Here is a 20057-nt window from a genome sequence, read left to right as displayed (position 1 = left end):
TCACAGAGCTGTCTGTGTCTCTGAGTGGAACATGCTTCCAAACATCTCCTAAAGGGCACACAAGGCAGGCTGGGTTAGGGCTGACGCTGTGGCACAAACCCAGCCATGCAGCTCAGCAGACATTTGGTCACACAGAGAAACGCCACCAGAAACCCCAACCCTTCACAGCCCTCCTCCACGAGGAAAGTAGGGAGAGTGCTCAGCCTCCAGCTCTGCACGGACAGGATGGGGAAGGTCACCCTTGGAAGGTATCTCCTCCCAGGGACCTGGGTTCAGCGGGTGCAGATCTCTTCAGCAGTAACAAAGTCCGTGCTGAAAACTTCACCGCTGACCCTTCTTTTGGGCTTGAGCTGAACCTGGTTCTCCAAGTCCATGCCAGTGTGTGGAGACCACGGGTCTGACTGTGAGCCTGGGCTCTGTGGCCCAGACGGATGAAAGGATTCCCCCGTGGGGCTGGCCCAGCTGCTCCTTCAGCCAGATGCCTGCCAGAGCTCCCCATGGAAGGGATTTTAAATTACTTTTGCAGCTAGCTTTTCAAAGTGTTACTCTTGTTAGCAGTTTGCCTGGCAATGGCACAGGGGAGTCCCCACCTAATCACTCCCAACCACAATTTCTGATTTCCACCTTATTCCACAGCTGGAGAAGTGACCCCTGGCACTAGGACTAACCTCCTCCAAGTTCTTGAACTCCGCACCGCTTTCGTCCACAGACTCGTCGTAGATGGAGAGCTCTGTCTGATTCGGCCTCTGTGTGGGAAAGAATCAAATCCACAAATTAACAGAGTGTGGGGTTGAAAGGAACAGAAAAAATGGCTAACCCAGGCTGAAGACATCACACGTGCCCAAAGGGAAGTGCCCGGGAAGAAGGGGCACAGAAGGAATCCTGTTTTGGTTGTTTATCTCCTCTGACTGAGCTGGCATTTACGTATCTCTCTGCCAAGATACGAGATACCTTAACTTACTCTTACGAGATAACTGGCCACCACTGCCCTGGTTCCAACTCTAATTATCATGCAATAAACCAGCCCGTATTTGGGGAAATGGCCTGTCTCACCCTGTGTTGTCAGCATGTGCCACATTCCTTTTTCTCCTCCCACCAAGGGAAGCACTCATGGATGTTAGGGCTGATCAAGGACAGGGGCACGTGCTTTGTCTTCATTTCCCAGGGCCAAATTCTGTCTCTGTGTGCAGCTGCATGTTCCAGCCAACACCAAACTGGGGCCGTAGTGCTGGAACTGCTGTTTTGGCTTCTCCAGGCTGGGACAACACCCCTGTCCCAGGTAGGGGTGTGCAGATTTTCCATTGAAGTCAATTCAGTCAGTAGGCAATTGGCCCATACGCGAGAATTAGAAGATGAAATATTTTGTTGGATTTAGACCTTTACCACTTGAGATAAACGAGAAACTTTATTAGGTGCAGTATTAAGTTGTTATTCTTCCTTTGTGCTGACGCAGCACGTAAATCTAATAATACCGCACTGTGAGCTGGGGAAAGACTGGGGAGAAAATGTACCTCCTCTAAGATGGGCGGGTGGACAACTTCTCTGATATTTGCCAGTGCAAACAAAACAGCATCGTGGATCGTCAGGAAGATGTGATTTCGGTCCAGGCCTCCTTCCTCAAAGACTCCACCTGTGCTAATGTCATTATACACCTGGGCTGAAGAAAGGAAAAGCACATGAACAAGAAGGAGACCAAAGAAGGAAGCCTTTGAAAGTGCACATGGCTGACAGTAGCCCCCGGAGCTAAAGCAGGGCTGGGATGCACAGGGAAGAAGCAGGTTTGCTGCAGAAATTAGAGTGTGGGGATCTAGTTTTCTACATGCTGAATGTGGAGATGTTCCAATAATATCACTCCCCAAATGAAAGAACCCATTTCACACAGAGAGAACAGCGTTTCTGCTTCCTTTTTTCTGTTCTCTTCTTTCATCTGTTCTGGCTCGGTCTAACAAAAGGCTGACAGCTCGCACAGTTTGCATAAAGAACACAAAAAGATCTCTCAGGAGCACATAAATGGGGGAAAATCACATGGAAAACTGTTCTTCGTGGATTCTTACCATGCACGTTTGCCAAGAACACTTTAATCCCAATCTTCTGGTAACTGGAACACAACTAGAAGGGATGAGAGGGGAGAGAGAGGATTAATAACACTGCTGCTCCAGCCTTGTGTTTATAGATAAAGTCTTTTATCCAGGGCTTTACATGTGTCCTGGGGATGCTGAAGGAGAAAGCCACACAGAAGGAAGGTAAACATCTTTATCTGAGCTGCCCAAGAGAGTAGAAAGTACCTGGGTGACATTGCTTGGCTGTTTGTTGTACAGAACTAACCTTGCCCAGTGCTTTTGTGCCCATGAGGTCAACAAAACAGACTCCACTCATATCCAAGATGATGGTGTGAAAGCTGACATAGGGAGGTGCTGTCATCATAGGGTCAGCATCTGCTCTTGGCAGGATGCTCAGAGTGCTTCCTTGCAGGGTCGTGGTGCTGCCCAGCTCGCCGGAGGCGTGCGCTTGCCCAGCACCGTTGGCGGGTGGACGGAACGTGATGTAGGAGATGCTGGCGCCGTTAGCGGTCGTCTGGTTGTTATTGGTATCGGTGGGAGAGGTGCTTTCAAAGTCTTTCTGGAGCTCTTGCAAAGACAAGGTCTGCAGCAAAGCAGAAATGCACGGTCAGGGCAGGGCACAAGCTGAGATCCTGACGTGCGAAGGCACCTAAAGTATTCAGTGGCATGTGGTGTTTTGATCTGGACTAATTCCAGCCTGGTGCTGGGCTGAACGTCCCTTAGGGCTGGAGTTAAATTGTTCCTGTTCGCATGCTTCAAGACTGCTCAGCAATGCAAACAAAACGAAGCTGGAATGACTGGGAAACATGCTTAAAAAGGGCACTTTTGAACTGAAATGCTGACATAGATGCTTCCTTAGAGAAAGAGGGCGAGCCCAGTTTCTAGCAAATTGTTCACCGTGTTTCCGTTCTAGTCATCTCTACGGCTTTCTTGCTCCCAGCCATTTCCAGTTCTCCTGTATCTTATGGTTTTGGCTATTGGGAGGAATGGAGCTGTGGGTGGGAAGGAAAGAAGGCAAAGGTGGTAGATGTGGCTGGAAAGACAGGGCAGAAAATTCTATGTCAAGAGGAGCTGTTTGGTGGGAACTTGGGGTCTCATTCATCCGCACCCAAACCCAAACTGAGTTACCTTGTTCTGCCTCAATAAGAATTTTGGTAGTTTTGTTGGTGGTTGTGCTGTCCCCTTCTCCTGCTGTTTCACGTATTTCTTTCTGGCTAAGTACACTTTGCCAGGATCCACCCCGGTCTGTGGAAAAGAGAGAGAGTTTTCTTTGAAAAAGTCTGTTCTGCCCCAAAATTGGGGGCTGCTATTTCTTTCCTGCCATTTCCCAGCCTGTGGCACATGGCACAGGAGGACAGCACCAGCTGTACACCCGAGTGAGGTGATCCTGATGGCAACCAAACAACATCTTCAGCAACTCAGGGTACCTGCACCTGCAGGGAGGAGAGATTACAGTAGCAGGATGACTGCTTTTGGCAGAGCTGGGAGGAGGATACCTGCCAGGAATCAGATATAACATCTAAAATGAGGTGTAAAAACAGTCCTGAAGTTCAGGGAGGAGAGGATGGAAGAGGAGAGGATGGATGTGACCATCTTTTGTGATCATCCTAAGCTTAATTGTCTCCACGTAGCAATAGAGGAGACAGCAAGGGCCATTGGGGATTGGCTGCAAGTGGAAATTTCTTAGAAAGTTGCTCACCTTGGCTATAATCTTCTCGCGGAATATCTCTGAGTTGGCAAAATACAGTGGCGAGCAGTAGGTCACAATTTTAATCCCATTAAGTTCGTGTACCTGCAACAGAGACGAGAGCTCGAAGCAGACCTGACAGGTTGTGTGGGGGGTACAGGGTGGGTTTGGGCAGCAGGTAGCTGGGAAGGTCAAACAGAACAGCAGCTGTTCTGCTACCCCTGAAACAACCAGCAAACAGCCTCGCCGAGACAGAAACGTGGACCGGAGTGTCCTGATCACACTGGGGACCAGTGGCAAAGAGCAGTATTTTCTCTGATTATGCTTTAGCTTCTCCTTACCTTGTTGTAGGCTTTGGGGTTCTTGTAGATGTCGGTGGAAGTTACTTGGCCCAAGGCAGAGCCGTTACGGCTGAGGAGAAAAGAGGTGACCAGAATTAAACGTTGCAGGGGAAGAAAACTGCTTCACTTCACATTCCATACCAGGATTTGAAAATTTGCTTTATGAAAATACTTAGATTTCATCCCTGCAGAGTCTACGGGGCAAAAAAAGACTCAGCGCTTTGAGATCCCAGACTGGGAAATATTAATAAAGGGCTTTAATGGATTAAAAATGGTGTGCAAACATCACACCAGACCCTGCACTTATCCGAGCCTCGCTCTTTTCATGAGCGGGACTTTCTGCTGGGAACTATGCAGGTAGCTTTTCTTGCTCGAAGTAAATACCTTCAGACTTCCCCCTGCCTTGGGATGTGCACATCACTAGCTGCACGCGGGAGCGGGAATGCAGGCAGTAAATTAGCGCCTGCCATTCCTGTTTGCACATTCCAGGGGCCGGGGAGGACACCTGCACTCCCCCAGGCTCCTGCCACACGTTCCTTCGAAACATGGGCCAGAGGTCGGTTATAAGAATAATCTGTTGTTTATTCTGCAACTGGGAGATTTTCCTTCTCTTTAGGTTTTTGTAGCTACCCCGGTACTTACAACTGGGTATGGAAAACCACGACCAGTGCGGAAAATCCCACGCCCACAGCGACTCCGTAGGGAAGGCTCAGGAAGAAAGCAGACAAGAAGCTCACCAGCCAGACCAGCTGCAGAAAGAGAAGAGCATGAAAGATTATTTCGCTCTGCCATGGGCTGGAGCACAGTGATGGATGAAAAATGGCTCCGTGCTGATATTCTGGACCCAAAGAACTACACAGCTGAGGATCAAAAGACCTGAATTCTGCAGCTATTCTAATGATACAGTTTATTGCACACTTTCGTGTGAAACATCATTGCTGGGAAACTTGCCAGAAGCCCCAGTTTTTCAGCCGTAAAAGCAGCCAGTGCGTTTCTTCACAGCTGCATGAACACCCGCACCGCTCAGTCAGTTCAAAAAGCATCAGCCTCACGAGTCGAGAAAGGGCTCATGCAGATCAGACCATCTGCTGCTCCGTAACTGCTCCCAGCCCCAAGGAAGCTCCCGCTGTCAGTCAGAGCATTTCAAAAGGAATGAGCATCTATCTGAAAACCGTCTGAGCACCTACTATAAATGACCTGAGCACAGAGCGGATTCCATGACAAAGTATGACAGAGCACAGCAAAACCTGCTCCACCTCTCAGCTCAGAGCTCTGTCATCTGTCATTTTTATATATTAGCACTCGAGCATCTCCCTCCACATGAAATTAGTCCTGCCTGAGCATATAAACATGCCCTCTGAGAATCATTATCGGGTTATTATAATCCCATCCTCAAGACTGATAAAACCTAACTTTGACCTTGGACAAATCAGCGTAATTTTGATGACTTCAGCATCTTTGTTTATATTCATGGTGCATATAAATGGCAAGTAAGGGCTTCCCTCCATCCAGACTTCACGCTGGGCTGTATCTGTGGAGTAATCCCTGCAGTTAGGACTGAAACACAACCAGACTTGAGGTAGTGAACACCGATGGTCTGACATCACCCAGAAGCGCTGTTCCCCATTTGGGGACAGGACACTGAATCTAGTTCAAATTCCAGGGAGATTAAGGTCAGGGGAATGCAGTTCACTCCATTGGCATCTGCCTGGTCCCCAGGCTCCCTGCACCTGTAGGTTGTCTGTGGTTGCTGGTAGCAAGAGCGTTGTTCCAACAGCTCAGTGGAAACAGCACCATCGGGGCAGTGGGTCTGGCTGTGCCATGGACATGTGATTTACATGGGGCACACTAAAGAGGTTTCTGACCACGTCTGGCAGAGACAACCTGGCAGGGTGTTCCAGGCATCACCACACATCTCTGCTCAGTCCCTGTCCTCTCAGGTGCTTGCCCAGACTTTGGGCTGGGGGCTGAGGACCCCACAAGGTGGGTCTGTGCTCCTGATATTAGGAAGAAATTCTTTACTGTGAGGGTGGTGAGACACTGGAACAGGTTGCCCAGGGAAGTTGTGGATGCCCCATCCCTGGAAGTGTTTAAGGCCAGGTCGGATGGGGCTTTGAGCAACCTGCTCTAGTGGAGGTGTCCCTGCCCATGGCAGGAGGGTTGGAACTGGATGATCTTTAAGGTCCCTTCCAACTCTAACCATTCTGTGATTCTATGATTCTATGATTCTGTGAGCTCTGATAAAGGGTAGTAACTTCACCTGCCCTCACTTGAACGGCCAGAGCCAACCCAGACCTTCCATCCTACCCAGCAGGCACCCCATTCAGAGATGTGCTTAAATTGCCATAAACAATTCCTGATTGAGAATCACATCTTCCCATCAGCGACTTTCCCTCTCTGACGGTTCTTGCCTGAACTGCATCAGCTCAGACCTTGCACGTCCTATCCCTGGTCCGGTCAGTCTGAAGGGCTCAATCCTCAGCATGGACCATTTTTTTATGGCTCATGGCCTGTGCTGGCGTGTGCCTTGACGTCATGATCCCACCCCTGTGAACTCTCTGCCGGTGCTGCCAACCCATCTCTTCTCCAGACCCTGTTTGAACAGTATTTTGGGAAAGCTCTTGATGACTCAGGTCAGCCCCTTTGGACTCCTGATTCCTCCGATAAGATGCTTTGTCGGGACCTGACAGGATATTGGCTCAGTGTCCACACACACCACTCAGCCGTGGGAGTCCTGTTCAAACACTGTCTTTTTATGTCAGACATTTCCAAATTCCGTTCTCACTCCCCCGCACCCCCTGCCTGGGTTTATACATCAACCAGTGCCTGGAGTCTTTATCGCTGTGAAGGGCTCTCCTCACCCTGGAGGGCTATTGTGTGAGTTTTTAAGTCATGACTCCTAGATATTGAGCAGGGCCGGTTTGGCTAGTTCTGGGCAAACAGGCTCCCGCGGCTGATTGGCATTTAAACAGAGCAGGTAATAGTTCAGGCCTCTCCGATATGTGCGCTAAGCATGAGGGTGCTCAGCTGGGCAGGATGGGCTCCGCCGCTGCTCGGGACCCCGTTGGCGAGGGGTTGGAAGCACGATTGCCCCGAGAGAGCGAAACCCACCTTCTATAGGGGACTCATACCACCCTCCTGTCCCCCAAAGCCTGCCGGGGGGTGAGCCTGCTCGCCCAGTGGCTGCCTCCTCCCCATCCCCAGGTACTCACGCAGTCCAGCTTGCTCTTCTTCCACAGGTAGAAGGGGTCAGCCAGCTGCTTGAGGGAGTTTTTCAGGTTGACCGCGATGAGGGCTCCCAGGACGGACTGGAGAGGAGAGAAGATGGTATCAGCTGGGGTGTGGGTGTGCAGGGTGGATGTGCCACGTTCTGCAGGAGATGCTTTCTGCAGTGTCTGCCCTCCTCGGTCCAGTTACCACAAGGGAATGGGAAAAGGTGACGCGCCCAAAGATCTCACTTGGATCTGAGCATGATAATTTAGACTATTTTTGCTTCCAAAGACTTGGTGCAAACAGGACAGCAAGCCGGGAACAAATTGTGCCGTGCATCAGGGGCTTTTGGAGCCAGGCTGTGCCTTCGCTGGGGTGTGTGGAGAATGTGACGCAATGGCCACGCTGTTTGCACAGATGTTTGTGTTACCTTTGGAAGAGGTTCGAGGTAGATCCCCAGAGACAGCATGGTCACCATAACCACCAAGGCCACAAAGAAAGATGCCACCTGCAAAAAAGAAAGAAATCACTTCAGCAAACATCAGGGTCTTCCTAAAATCCCTCTGGGTCTTTCCTCTCCCGCTGCTTCAGCCAACGGCACAACTGGTCACTGCTGTATTTTATGTGAGCAGATGATTGCATCTGAGCAATGGGCTGGGATTTTGCAGATGTCATAGATAACCCCAACCTTCTGTCATGTGGTAGCTCTGCTCAATTGGGGGAGCCAGTCTGGGAATGCGGGTTTACAGCCCTACATCTGTGCCCAATCCAAAGAACCATCCAGGGAACAAAATGGGGTTGGGGAGGGAGAAAATTCTGCTTTTAACAACAGCAGTGTGAAGCACTTGTGTATGGAGCTTCTCCAGACCTGCAGCAGCAATGTCAGGCTGGCAGCGTGCTGCAGCTACAGGGGTTTGTGGTCAAGTAAGGTCATGTAGGGAAGAGAGGAGGAGGAGGAGGTACTAACCTGTGATTTCCCTCCTGCCCCATCGATGGCCAGAGTGACGGAGAGAGCACAGCAGATCACGTGGATTTTGAAGAAGGATCCAAAGAAGTTGCTGCAGCCCAGGGCCAGCATTTCCTGTGGAGATGGGGGAACGTGGTCATCAGAAGGGACAACTGCCCGTCCTGCCCTGCCAATGCCCAAGAGCTGCCAGGCAGGAGTGCAGGTGCCTGAGTCTACGGTTTGTGTGGCCAGGGAAGGGACCAGTGTGTCCCAGACCCTTTCCATCCAGTAAGAGCTGGGACAGGCTCTGGTATAGCAGGGAAACCTGGAAGCACAATTCCATATAAACATGTTGTCATCTGTTGACACACTAAGGGCAGGGCTTCATGTGGTATGCGTGGCTGTTATTGAAAGCTGCCACTGTGCCAGTGATGACAAAAGAGGATTATTTAATGTCCTGTCTCTCACAGTATCTAGGTGACACACCAGGAATCCAGGTCTTTCTCTGCTCACTGAGAAACACATGTGCCTCGTTGTGCTCCAACAACCTGCAAAAATGCCGTCGGTGCCAGCACTCAGGGCTGAAGCCTCCAATCTGGAGGCAGAGCAAAGCAGAGAGCTCAGCCTAAGGCTTTTTTCCCTTTTGCAGGCTCTCTCCAATCCATGGGAGATAGGTCTGCCATCTGTCCTTTCGACCCCTCCATGGCAAGCTGCCACGTGAGCCCGCATGCATGGGAGCAGCCCCCCTGTTTTAAGCAGAACGCATTTGAAAGCTTCCCATTCATGCAGCGAGTTTTTCCTTTCACGCCTGAGAGCGAGGGGAACGGTCCTTGCCTGTGTCCTTCCAGACCAAGCGTTACCTGGTTGGGGTCCACGTCATAGCCATGCTTGGCTGCCAGCGTCCTCCCCATGGCCAAGTTGATCACGTAGCCCACGATGGCGAGCGAGAAAGCTGTGCCGACCATGTCTTTCCACTTGTTCACCATGGGCAGGGTCGGCTCTGGGAACCTGCGCTCAGAGAGGAGGCGAGAAGCAGTGGTGACACTGGTGTCCAGAGGCTGGTGAAGAGGGTGAGGAGCTTGTGTGTTCGGGAATGACATAATCCACGTCTACGCTGTGGACAGCTTGTGTGGATGGTGGCAGTTGTGAAACAGGGTGCAGCAGCGCTGCCTGACAGTCCTGGAAGGGGACTGTCATACAGCAAGGAAGAGTGAGGTGTTTTCCAGACTGCAGGAGGAGGAGGAGGAAGGAAAATTGTCTGGAAGTTGTGTCAGACCTGCACATGCACTTACCCCATGCTGATCTTCCCAACGATCGGCATGCCGTACTTCTCGGGCATGTTAAAGCTGCCAGAGATTGCAGTCGCGACTATTACCTGAAAGTACAGAGAATAAAAGAGCAGTAAGTGCAAAGAGCATGAGCTCTCTCAGAAGGACTAAGCTTGCTGTGCCCCTGGGGCTGACAGTAGAAAATTAGCACCAGATTTGGGCTAGGAAAGGAGAAAACCTCCCCAAAACGAGTTATATTGCTCATCCCCAGCATCACCAGGATGCAGGCACAGTCTAACAGGGGCGAGGTGGGTGTCACAGGTATCCTCCATGAGGATGGCCCGATTCCTGACCCCAGGTGATGTGGGGATCACGTCATTTTCACTGTGTAGATTCTCTACATGATGAGCAGAAGTGGGTGTCCCAGGGCCATAAGGTGAGGGGAGGGACTGTCTCCTGGAGGGTCTGAGGGACAGCTCGTGTGTCACTTACGATGATGATCTCCATGGGGATGGGCATCCGGATCTTTTTCATGTACTTTAGGTTGAGCTCCTTGACGATGATCAGGAGCACAGCACTGACCAAGGCATAGACCAGGGAGGCCATGTTGGTTTGGGGCAGACCTTTACAAATATCAATGAATGTCTAAAGGGGAGAGAAGAGGAGAAGGTGTCATGGGGAACCAGGGGCTCTGGACAACATGGACAGCACAATGGAGAACACTTGTTACCACTGCAAACACCCTGAGGTGGGTGAAAAGTGCTGGAAACCCTGCTGCTGAGAGATCAGCAACCAGCCCTGGGTCTGTGCTCTCTAGTTAAATGAGGTTCTGGCTGCATCCATGGAGGGCGCATCCATGGACGATGACTTTCCTGCTCCCAGGAAAAGTTTCTGTTGCTCATAATTGTGCAAGACTCCTGCTGTAAAGCAACACAGTTCATATTCTCCCCAAATCCCAGACCCATTTCATTATTTCTAATTAGAAATTAGCAGCCAAGGGCTCAGATAATACTGTATGGGAAAGGCAATGGCAGCAGCGTGAGTGTGCTGAGCCGGGAGGGGTGCACAGCCCTATTTTACCCCCCTCCACCCTTTCCTTCTCTCCGAGCCCCCCTGTCCCTTCCATGGGTGGCAGTGGTGCCTGCGGTGTGGTGGTCACTGGGGGAGGAGGTGCAGGGAAGGCCCCTGCCCAGAGCACCCACTTACATAGACGATAGCTAAGGGGCCGTTGTAAGGTGGGACTGTCAAGCCGAAGACGTACTTGAGCACGGAGATGAGGATCTGCAGCCCTGCCGCTGTCATGAAGCCCCTGATGAAAGACTCTGAGAGGTAGATAGCGACAAAGCCGAACTGCACGAATCCCAGGCAGAGCTAGGGGTAGGACAGACAAGGCGTTGTTAGAAGGGAGGGTGATGTGTGGAGCCGGAGCGTGCCCGTGTCGGGCCGGCTGCTCTGCCGGGAGGGAGGACGCATCCCTCCCATGCAGCTATGGCGAGGGCTGGGCTGGGGCAGGGATGGGGACAGGAGAGCTGCGGGGTGCTGGGGAGTCATCACCGCCTGCCATCCTGCCCCAGGGGCTAGCTTCACCCTTGGCTAGTCCATTCAGAGAATTTCACACCAAGAATCCCCCCCCCCAAGCCATCCTTTGATGGCTTAGAAGTGCTTCTAAGCATCCACTTAGAAGTGGGGCCTCTTCTAGCATCTCTGCTCCGGGGACAGAGCCTGTGTGGGTCAGCGCTGGCCAGAGGACACACACTACGGGTGGTGCAACGAGTCCTTACTTGTATGATGGCTGTCAGGCAGGCTAACGTGGCAGAGATCTCCAGCCTGGCCGCTTCCAGGGCTGTGGTATTCACCCTGGTCTCATTGGTAATATGGTTGAAGTACTGGAAGTCCGACTCCGGAGCCAGCTCATTGCAGACGTTGCCAACAATAATGCTGATGACTGCAAAAGTACCTACAGCACAACACAGTGATGTCAGTAGTTTTCTCTAGAGAGCGTCCTGTCCTGAAAGGCACTCGGGCAGGTTAGGCTGTCCGGACCGAGACACCCAGCCCATCACCGCAGCCAGCCCCACGGCGGAATGCGGTGGCGGTTCATTGGGGTGAGATCCTGCTGTCCAGCCAGGATCAGGGATCCTGTAAACACCAGATGGACCAAACCTGGCCAAACATCTCTATTCTGGGGCACATCGAGGATTCCCAGCCCGCATTTAACTGCCTTGTGCAGACAATTGCTCTGCAAACTCTTACCTGGGACCATCTGATGGATACTGCCAAGGAAGAGGTATGTTATCAAGGGGAAGAAGGAGGAGTAGAGCCCGTTGACGGGAGGCAGGTTGGCCAGCAGCGCGAAGGCCATCCCTGGAAAACACAAGGGAAATGGGCAGGTCACCCAGGTCTGTGGAGCTGGTGTCAGCCCCTGGCCCTGCTCACACTCACATCAGCCCCAAGAAGGTGCTGTGGCCACCACAAACTGCTGCTTTCTGGACAGGAGAGGCCAAAGAGGGCAGGGAATGCACCAGAGAGAAATACAGGGACAACCAAGGAGGAGGTAGAGCTTGGGTTTATACGTGTCAGCAGTGAAGGTAGCTAATTCCCCAGGCTGGACACCAGCTGCCATCTGCAGACCTTTACTTGAACTGGCAAAGTGCTATCCCTTCTTAGTGACCAAGAAAGTCATTGCGTCTCACCTTGTGGCACTTGAATCGTCCCCGCACTGAGCCCGCCGAGAACATCAGGCAAAATGTAGTCCTTAATTTTATACTTGGGAAGCCACACAAGTATTGGGAACAGGCTAAAGAGGGCGAGTTTGAATCTGGAAGCAGAACATCTAGAGGAGACAAAAAAAAATATAAATGCAAATAAGTAAAGAAGGAAGGAAGGAAGTGAGCTGGGAAGCAAGGACGGATATTTGTATGAGTGTCTCAATCTTTCTCCCACACCAAATCCTGAGCCCAGTTTATGGTGCACAGCCCTTCCTTGCGGGTGCCAGGCTCTTGCAGTTAACTAGCTGGATATCCCATGGAGGATTGAGGAGATGTTCGTGACTTGCTGGGAGGTCCCCAGTGCTGCCACGGCTGGAAGGAGAACCAGCACAGAGTGAAGGATTTAGCTCCCCAGGGTCCTCATACCCATCAGATGAGTGAGCTGTAGAGAGGAAACAGCTCAGGGATCCGTGGGGCAGTTGCACGGAGACAAAGACAAATTTTTTCAGGTCTTTGGTCAAAAAACCTTAGGTGTATCTGAAAGAAGATTGCTTTTGGGATGGCAAATGCAACATCTCTGCCTGCTAACATGTATGTTCTCTCTTTCCTGTACTACTGACTTCATTTTTTCAAGGAATGGAAATAGATTTCCAAGACAGAAATCAGCAGGATTAATCATCTTTCTTTAAGGAAACCTAGTACTGTTTTTAACAAGAAACTTGATGAAAGGAAATCCCAGGTGGAAAGCTTAAAGAAATAATCCACACACTCATACCTACATCACCACTTATACCTTTCTCATTATAAAAAAAAATTTGGAAAACAGAAGCCCAATTCCCAAATGCACGCAGTGCAAAGTGTTCCGCTTATTTGCCTTACAGCGTAACAGCTGAGGCGGTGAAAAGAGCAACCAGTTGCACTTGCTTCAGTACAATTTGCATTTCTCCTGTGCCTTCCATCCATCAAAGCCCTGAAGATCATGGAGAAGGTTTCCCAGGAGAAAAATGGGAACTAGATCCCCCGGTCCGAATTGTATCCCAGTTCCAGACAGAACCTGGTTTACACTTGCCCCAGCTGTAGCATTCTATGTTACCTGAAGAGATTTTTCAATTTTTCCCCGATGGGGTAACTTCTGCTTTTCTTCTCAAACTCTTCGTCGAAGAGGCTGACTGAATACGCAGGGCGTTCGATGACATAGCGAGGCCTGGCGTGGTTCATCTCTGGATCATTTAAATTTTTCCCAGAAAAAGAAAGAAAAAGCAAAGCCAAGAATGTGACTGGAGCTGGCCCCACCTGCGGTATAACAGACCGGACACCTCCAGCGTCTGGGAGCCCTCCCCGAACATCTCCACCCTAAATAGTTTCCCCGTGGCGCAGAGGCAGGTCCTGGGAGTGGCTTCACCCAGCACCGGGGGCTGCTGCTCCCCGGCACAGGGAGTTTTTACCAGCTATTTTGAGGTGATGCTAATGAGCGATGCCGTGTGAAGGGGCCGGGGCGCATCCTGGATTGCCTGGCAGATGAGCATGGGTGTTAATCCTGGCTCTGCCAGAGACTGCCTTTTTGCCTCGGGCGAGCCACTTGACCTTTCTCATGCCTGAGTTTCACCACCGGGTTGGCACGACTTCGCAAGGCTGGGCAGCCCTGACACAGTTTGCAATGGCAGATACTGGCACCGTGATTAAAGACAGTTTCCCTCCGAGCTGTTCCTGCCACACTGCCGAGGGCTCTCATTTGCATTCGGCACCTTTCCTATTTCTCGTTTGCCACGAGAGGCTGTGGACGAGTCCTGGGTTTATTCTAGGAAGTGATGTGCAGAAAGATAACCGTTTCCAATTCATTTCAGTGATGAAGGTGCCAAAACATCCTGATGGACTAGTCCTGCCCAGTATCTGGGTCTTACCAAAGAGAGATGATGAACTTCAGAGCGCCCTTATTTTACTATGACCGGCGATGCCTGGGAAGAGGGGAGAATCATTATGGACTGGGGAGGCTGGGGGTGGAGGGAGGAAGTGGTCAGATATAAAACAAGGATCTTGGTAATTATTTGTGGTACGGCGTATATCTAAGTGGGTCATTGCCCAACACAGGAGTAGAAGAGGGGGTGGAAAAAACTGGTGATTCAGGCAGGAGAATGCATCAAGAAACAACATCCAGGTTGCCGAGAGCTTGTGGAGTGATTTGGATGCACCACATCCTCCTCTCCCCTCTCTCGGCACTGTGAGTACCGCTGGAGCCAGTGCACACCTTGACACCGAGGTCAGTGGAACCAGGATGAGCAAAATGTCCATCCGTAGGACTAATGTCAGTGCTCACTGATAAGCAGGTACCCCGGAGTCGGGGCTGGAAGACATGAGTAAGAAGTAGCAGAGTGGCCCTGCAGTCCAGGACAGGAAGGAAAGTATGATGCAGGCAGCCGAAACTTTTGGGAGAATTTAGGTCAACAGAATCATTATGCAAATAGAAGGTAATGGATTTGGAAAGGGAGGTCATCAACCCCACTCCTGCAGTGGATACTTTAGTGATCACAGGGGCAATCAAGTGCAGTTTGCTGTAAAACAGCTCCAGCGATGGTGTGTTTCTGGTTCCAGGCTCTGATCTGCACCCACGCTGGCTCAGGAGGGACCCCAGCCGGTGTCTTTGGAGGGAGGGCTGGGCTCCAGAGCTGAAAGGGGGATGTGGCCCTCTTCCTGCATGGCCAGGTGCTTAATCCAGTGCCCTCTGCAGGCACACATAAACTGGCATCCTTCCGCTCCTTGGCACTAGAGATACCCTTCCAAGAGCAATGGCAAGCTTTACCTTTGAGAGGATGGGTGCAGGCCGAGACTACGCAGTGTCCTCGGCTCTTTCCCAGCCTCTACACTCAAGCCAGAAGCCCATCTGATAAACGATCATTCCCTGGTTTTCCCACGTCACTCTGCACAAGTCATGTCCCTGCCTTCAGATGCTGTTGCTGAGCAGGTTCCCAGCCTTTCTCCGGGTCCCAGCCCCACAGCTTTGCTCTGGATTTCCAGTTCTCCCTCGTGAATATCTTGTAGCCCAGGTCCAGGCTCAGGAACATGCTTCTAAGGGGTGAGAAACCCACCCGAGTTCCTGGTGCAAGAAGTCTCTCTCAGATTTATTTCTCGGCTCCATCACTTGCCAAGCAGCGTGCCTGCCATCAGACAGACTGAATCAGCCAATTATATCACAGCTCTTTAATGAATTTCCCCCGCTGAGCAAAAGTGCTGGCAATCAGGAAAAATAATAAACAAGGCAAGTATAGAGGGAAAAATATCCCCATGATTAAATTCCATCTTAAACAAACAGGCTAATGATGTCAGCGTCTCGGACACAGTCAGGTTCTTGACTTGGCTTATCAATGGCCTTGCCCTAGATCAAACAGCAGGTTAAACCTTTAAGATTTCAGAATTAAAGAGAAGGGGCTGTGCAACTGCTCCTTGAACAAGAGGCAAAACCAGCTGTCCTGGGGTTGATGTGGTAAGACTACGGCAAGCTGCAGAGCTGGGGCAGGACACCAAAGCGATGCAACGTGTGTGGGGAGAAAAGCAGAGTGCCAGTAAGTTGTGGCATTGCAGGGACCAGGTTTTTCAAGAGGTTTATTTCCAGTTTGGGCATGGAAATAAAGGACAAGGTCTGGGAGGAGCTCCAAGTGCAGAGCCCCTGATTGAAGCTTTTCAGGAAGCCTGTTTCTGCTGTGTGTTGGCTGGAGTGGGTGATGCTGAGAAACGTGAAGTTTGGCCTCACTGATAAGTCTACTGAGCCTGGGGTCTTGGGGAAATTGGGGCACCCTGAGTACATAACTGTGATGTGACACCTGGAGCAAGCAAAAAATGAAGGCAGAGCTGCTTCGCTCCAAGAATATGGTGTGGGTGAGAGATACTGTCCCACTAAGTCACCAGCTGTGGACCATCGGTCCATACCTGGCTGACCCCAGCCCTGCCAGGCTCACACCAGTCTGTGCGTGCCAGCCACAGACCTTTCTTCCCCGTGTTCATCTTGCAAATGGACTTACTAAGCACTTATCTTCTGTCCCTGTGCTGGTGATAGCTGTGTTTGGGAAGAGGAAAGTCACATTGAGATTTCTGGCTGGTGTTGATAGGAGCCATTGGCATAAAGCCACTTTCCTGTGCTGGCATGGGCACAGAAAAGGGACTCAAGTCCAAGGAGCGTGAGTCAAAATTTAGTGAAAAAGCAATCTTATCTCTGCCTGAGGCGTAATTTAAGGGCCCAAATTGATCCCAGTGCAAAAGCTGGACATGTTGAGCAAGAAGCTCAACACGAGCCGGCAATGTGCGCTGGCAGCCCAGAAAGCCAACCGCATCCTGGGCTGTATCAAGTGTGGCCAGCAGGTCACGGGAGGTGATTCTGCCCCTCTACTCTGCGCTCTTGAGACCCCACCTGGAATACTGTGTCCAGCTTTGGAGTCCTCAACACAGGAAGGACGTGGACCTGTTGGAACGGGTCCAGCGGAGGGCCACAAAGATGATCAGAGGGATGGAGCACCTCCCCTGTGAAGACAGGCTGAGGGAGCTGGGGTTGTTCAGCCTGGAGAAGAGAAGGCTCCGGGGAGACCTCACAGCAGCCTCCCAATATCTGAAGGGAGCTACAGGAGAGCCGGAGAGGGACTCTTTGTCAGGAGATGTAGCGACAGGACAAGGGGTAATGGTTTTAAATTGGAAGAGGGGAGATTCAGATTAGATATTAGGAGGAAATTCCTTACTGTGAGGGTGGTGAGACACTGGAACAGGTTGCCCAGAGAAGTTGTGGATGCCCCATCCCTGGAAGTGTTTAAGGCCAGGCTGGATGGGGCTTTGAGCAACCTGCTCTAGTGGAGGTGTCCCTGCCCAGGGCAGGGGGGTTGGAACTGGATGATCTTTAAGGTCCCTTCCAACTCTAACCATTCTGTGATTCTATGATTCAGGGAATGTCTCCGCTACATTTTAGGGAGAAAAAATTCAGTGCTCTAGAAATATTGTTTCCTCCTTTGTCTGCCCCCTGTCCATCCCCGCTTCTCCTCGCACAGGGCAGTGCACATGCAGATCTCCTCCCTGATTGCTTCTCAGGAGATGGAGTTCAGAGGTCTGGTCTTTTCCAAATCCTGGGTGAATCTTCGTTAAAAACATCTCTCTCCCAGCTCCATTGCCCAAGAAAGGGTTATAAAAAGCAGCTCTCCCCTACCCCAGGAGGCAAGGTCTGCCTGGAGAGGGCAAGCGCAGGTGCAAGGGTTTGGTTGCGACACCAGGACAAGGTCTTGACTCCTGTTCCCCTGAACCGGTGCCTTCAGCACCGTGTCTGCCGCGACTCCTAGCCTCCCAGCGCCGGCTGCAGGTGCCATGGAAGCCCTGGGGCAACACGGTGAAAGGGCTCAAGTCTCGCAAGGTCAGGCGAGGAAGCCATCACCTCCTCCTCTGAAACCTGTGCTGTGCTTCCTCACCGGGGAGGACAGGGTGGCTGCAGTGCCAGATGCATCAGTGCCCGGCTCTGCAGCAATGGATGCCGCAGTGCCAGGCTCTGCAGTGACGGATGCTGCAGCGATGGATGCATCAATGCCAGGCTCTGCAGCGATGGATGCTGCAACGATGGATGCTGCAGCAGTGGATGCCGCAGTGCCTGGCTCTGCAGCGATGGATGCTGCAGTGATGGATGCATCAATGCCAGGCTCTGCAGCGATGGATGCTGCAACAATGGATGCTGCAACGATGGATGCTGCAGCAGTGGATGCTGCAACAATGGATGCTGCAACGACGGATGCTGCAGCAGTGGATGCTGCAGTGCCTGGCTCTGCAGCGCCGGGTGCTGCAGTGCTGGGTGCTCCCCCCGACTGAACTCTGCCTCACCCTCCTGCCTCACACCCGCTTCCCTCTCCCTTTCACACCTCTGGTGTCGAGCTGGGCTGGAAAAGCACACAGGCAAGAGGAAAAAGGAGGTTTCTGTTGTCAGTCAGTTGAGATATTTCAGAAGGATGTTGTATAATTCACCTCCGCTGCCGGGCGCTGATCAGCCCAGCCGTCCGCCCCCGCGCTCCCGAGCTGTTCACCCTTTCCGACCTCCTGGCATCAGGGACAGGCCAGGACCAAGACTGGCTGATGGGCCACACCAGGAGCTTGTCACCAAGGGACCCTGGCACCTTCATTCAGTTTAGTGTCTTCAGCTGGGCCGTTTGATGGGGCACACCTTTTTGTTCACAGTTAAAATCGCTTTGATCGGATTTGGTTTTGTTTTACCTTTGGCTCTGTAGGGTTCATCTACGGCTGAACTGATTCAGGAAGAAAGCGCCTTGTGGTGGTAAAGCCAGATCTATAGTCCTGCACTTCTGGCACAAGTATATTGGTAAAAGTATCTTTCCCAGTGCTGTGGGGAAGGGGAAGAGGCAGAAGCGGGGAAGCTGTGGCTGTTTCAGGGGGCCGAGCAGTCGGCTGCACGCACAGTGCCACGCACTGGATGCACACAACGTTTGGCCATGGGATTTAACTTATTCTTAACCTTTTCCCTTTGGAAATAGAAGAGGCTGACGCTAGGAGAGCAGATAGATCAGTTATGAAAAATACCCTGTCCCAAAACCAGCTGTTAGCCTCAGAAAAGGCAAAATGCCAGAGCCCATAAAGTTCAGACAAAACTTGGCTGTTTCAAGCAATTTTCCGCGAATGGGAACCGTCGTGATGGCTGGTGGAATAAAAGCCAGAGGACGAGGGCGAAGGAGGGAGAAGGTGCCGGGAGGTGCAGCCCGGCCGTGGTGCGGCGCAGAGGGAGCCGGGCAGGGGCAGGGAGGAGACATCTCTGCTTCCCTCCGGCTCCCACCTTCCATCCCTGCTGCTGCCTCGGCTTTAACGTCCCCCTTGGGAGCAGCCATCCCGTTCCTCCACTCCTGCACTTTTGCCACGGGGCAGCCAGGCATTAAATCAATGTTTTCCTTCTGTTTAGATTAAATATTTGGAGTGTTAAATAGGTGATTTCCACAAGGCAGATGGCCCTTTTCTTGTTTTAAGCCACCCAGCCCAGCGCAGGCACCAGGCAGGAGCGCTGCCCCCTGCTCTTGTTCTGCCGTCGCTGGGCCGGTGCCAATGTTTGATGTACCACTTCACACGAGTTTCTAACCAAACTAGCTCTGCGCTTGGTAACCAGAATAATAAGATCTGCAGGCATCTGCCAGCTACTGAAGGTGAAGCCAAAGTGTTTGGCTCAAAGGGCGTTTATGAAGTAAAATGCTTATACTCAGCGGCTCGGCTTCTGCTCTTTTGATTGCTGTTGTAAATGCTGTAAATGCAGCAAATGCGGCGGGCACGGAGGATCTGCTCTGCACCAACACCGGGGCAAACGAGCCCAGATTTGGCCCGTTCTCGCTGTGATTTGTTTGATTAACCCACTTGTTCTCAACCCCACCCTCACTCTCTATGACTTTTGCCGTCGCATCCAGCACCGTCCCTCGCCGAGGGAGGGGAGAGCTGGGCTGGGTGAGGCATGGCCCCGGGGTGCTGCGCTCCGGGATGCGGATACGGCCCCGTCATCATCCTCCGAAAGCCACCAGCTTGCCTGCCCTGCGGTCCCCCGGGGGTGTCACCTTGCTGAGTGTGTCCCAGCGGTGCTGGGACCTGGCTGCCAGCTCCTGGGCAGGCAGAGAGCAGTGCCTGAGCGTAACAGCATCTGAGGCTGTCCCCTGGGAAGTGGTGTGTCCATCCTCCCTGTCCCCTGCAGCTCCCTCTCCATACAGAGCCGTTGGGGTGGGAGGAGGGAAGGTTGGAAAGTGCACTATAGAGAAGGAGAAGTGAAACTTCGGTGTCCCTTGCTGCCGGGAGTCTCTGCTCTCCACATGCCTCTGACACAGACCTTGCCCTCCGC

The 20057-nt window shown here is 51.9% G+C and overlaps 1 protein-coding gene across 1 annotated transcript; it reads right to left on the bottom strand.

The window, feature by feature from the left end:
• SLC26A9 (solute carrier family 26 member 9) lies at positions 1 to 13438 on the bottom strand. Its single transcript, XM_074163352.1, has 20 exons — positions 13314 to 13438; positions 12206 to 12345; positions 11766 to 11876; positions 11294 to 11469; positions 10719 to 10883; positions 10005 to 10157; positions 9537 to 9619; positions 9105 to 9252; positions 8266 to 8379; positions 7729 to 7806; positions 7301 to 7396; positions 4731 to 4837; positions 4089 to 4158; positions 3760 to 3852; positions 3189 to 3305; positions 2326 to 2643; positions 2055 to 2109; positions 1512 to 1657; positions 669 to 746; positions 1 to 48 (listed from the first exon to the last, which is right to left on the bottom strand). The coding sequence occupies exons 1-20, from the start codon at positions 13436 to 13438 to the stop codon at positions 1 to 3; spliced, it is 2421 nt and encodes an 806-aa protein (XP_074019453.1).
• Between the last annotated feature and the right edge of the window lie 6619 nt (positions 13439 to 20057).

This window comes from Numenius arquata, chromosome 24 (assembly GCF_964106895.1).
Source record: "Numenius arquata chromosome 24, bNumArq3.hap1.1, whole genome shotgun sequence".
NCBI lineage: Eukaryota > Metazoa > Chordata > Aves > Charadriiformes > Scolopacidae > Numenius > Numenius arquata.
Note: the sequence above shows the minus strand (reverse complement) of the source record. Positions and strands in the feature narration are given on the sequence as shown.

Excerpts from the sequence above, each read along its gene's own strand:
- SLC26A9 (XM_074163352.1), bottom strand. The coding sequence starts at position 13,438 with ATGAACCACGCCAGGCCTCGCTATGTCATCGAACGCCCTGCGTATTCA. Across the intron at positions 12,346-13,313 it reads AAATTGAAAAATCTCTTCAG|ATGTTCTGCTTCCAGATTCA; the intron begins GTAACATAGAAT and ends TGTCTCCTCTAG. Across the intron at positions 9,253-9,536 it reads GTTGGGAAGATCAGCATGGG|GTTCCCAGAGCCGACCCTGC; the intron begins GTAAGTGCATGT and ends CTCTGAGCGCAG.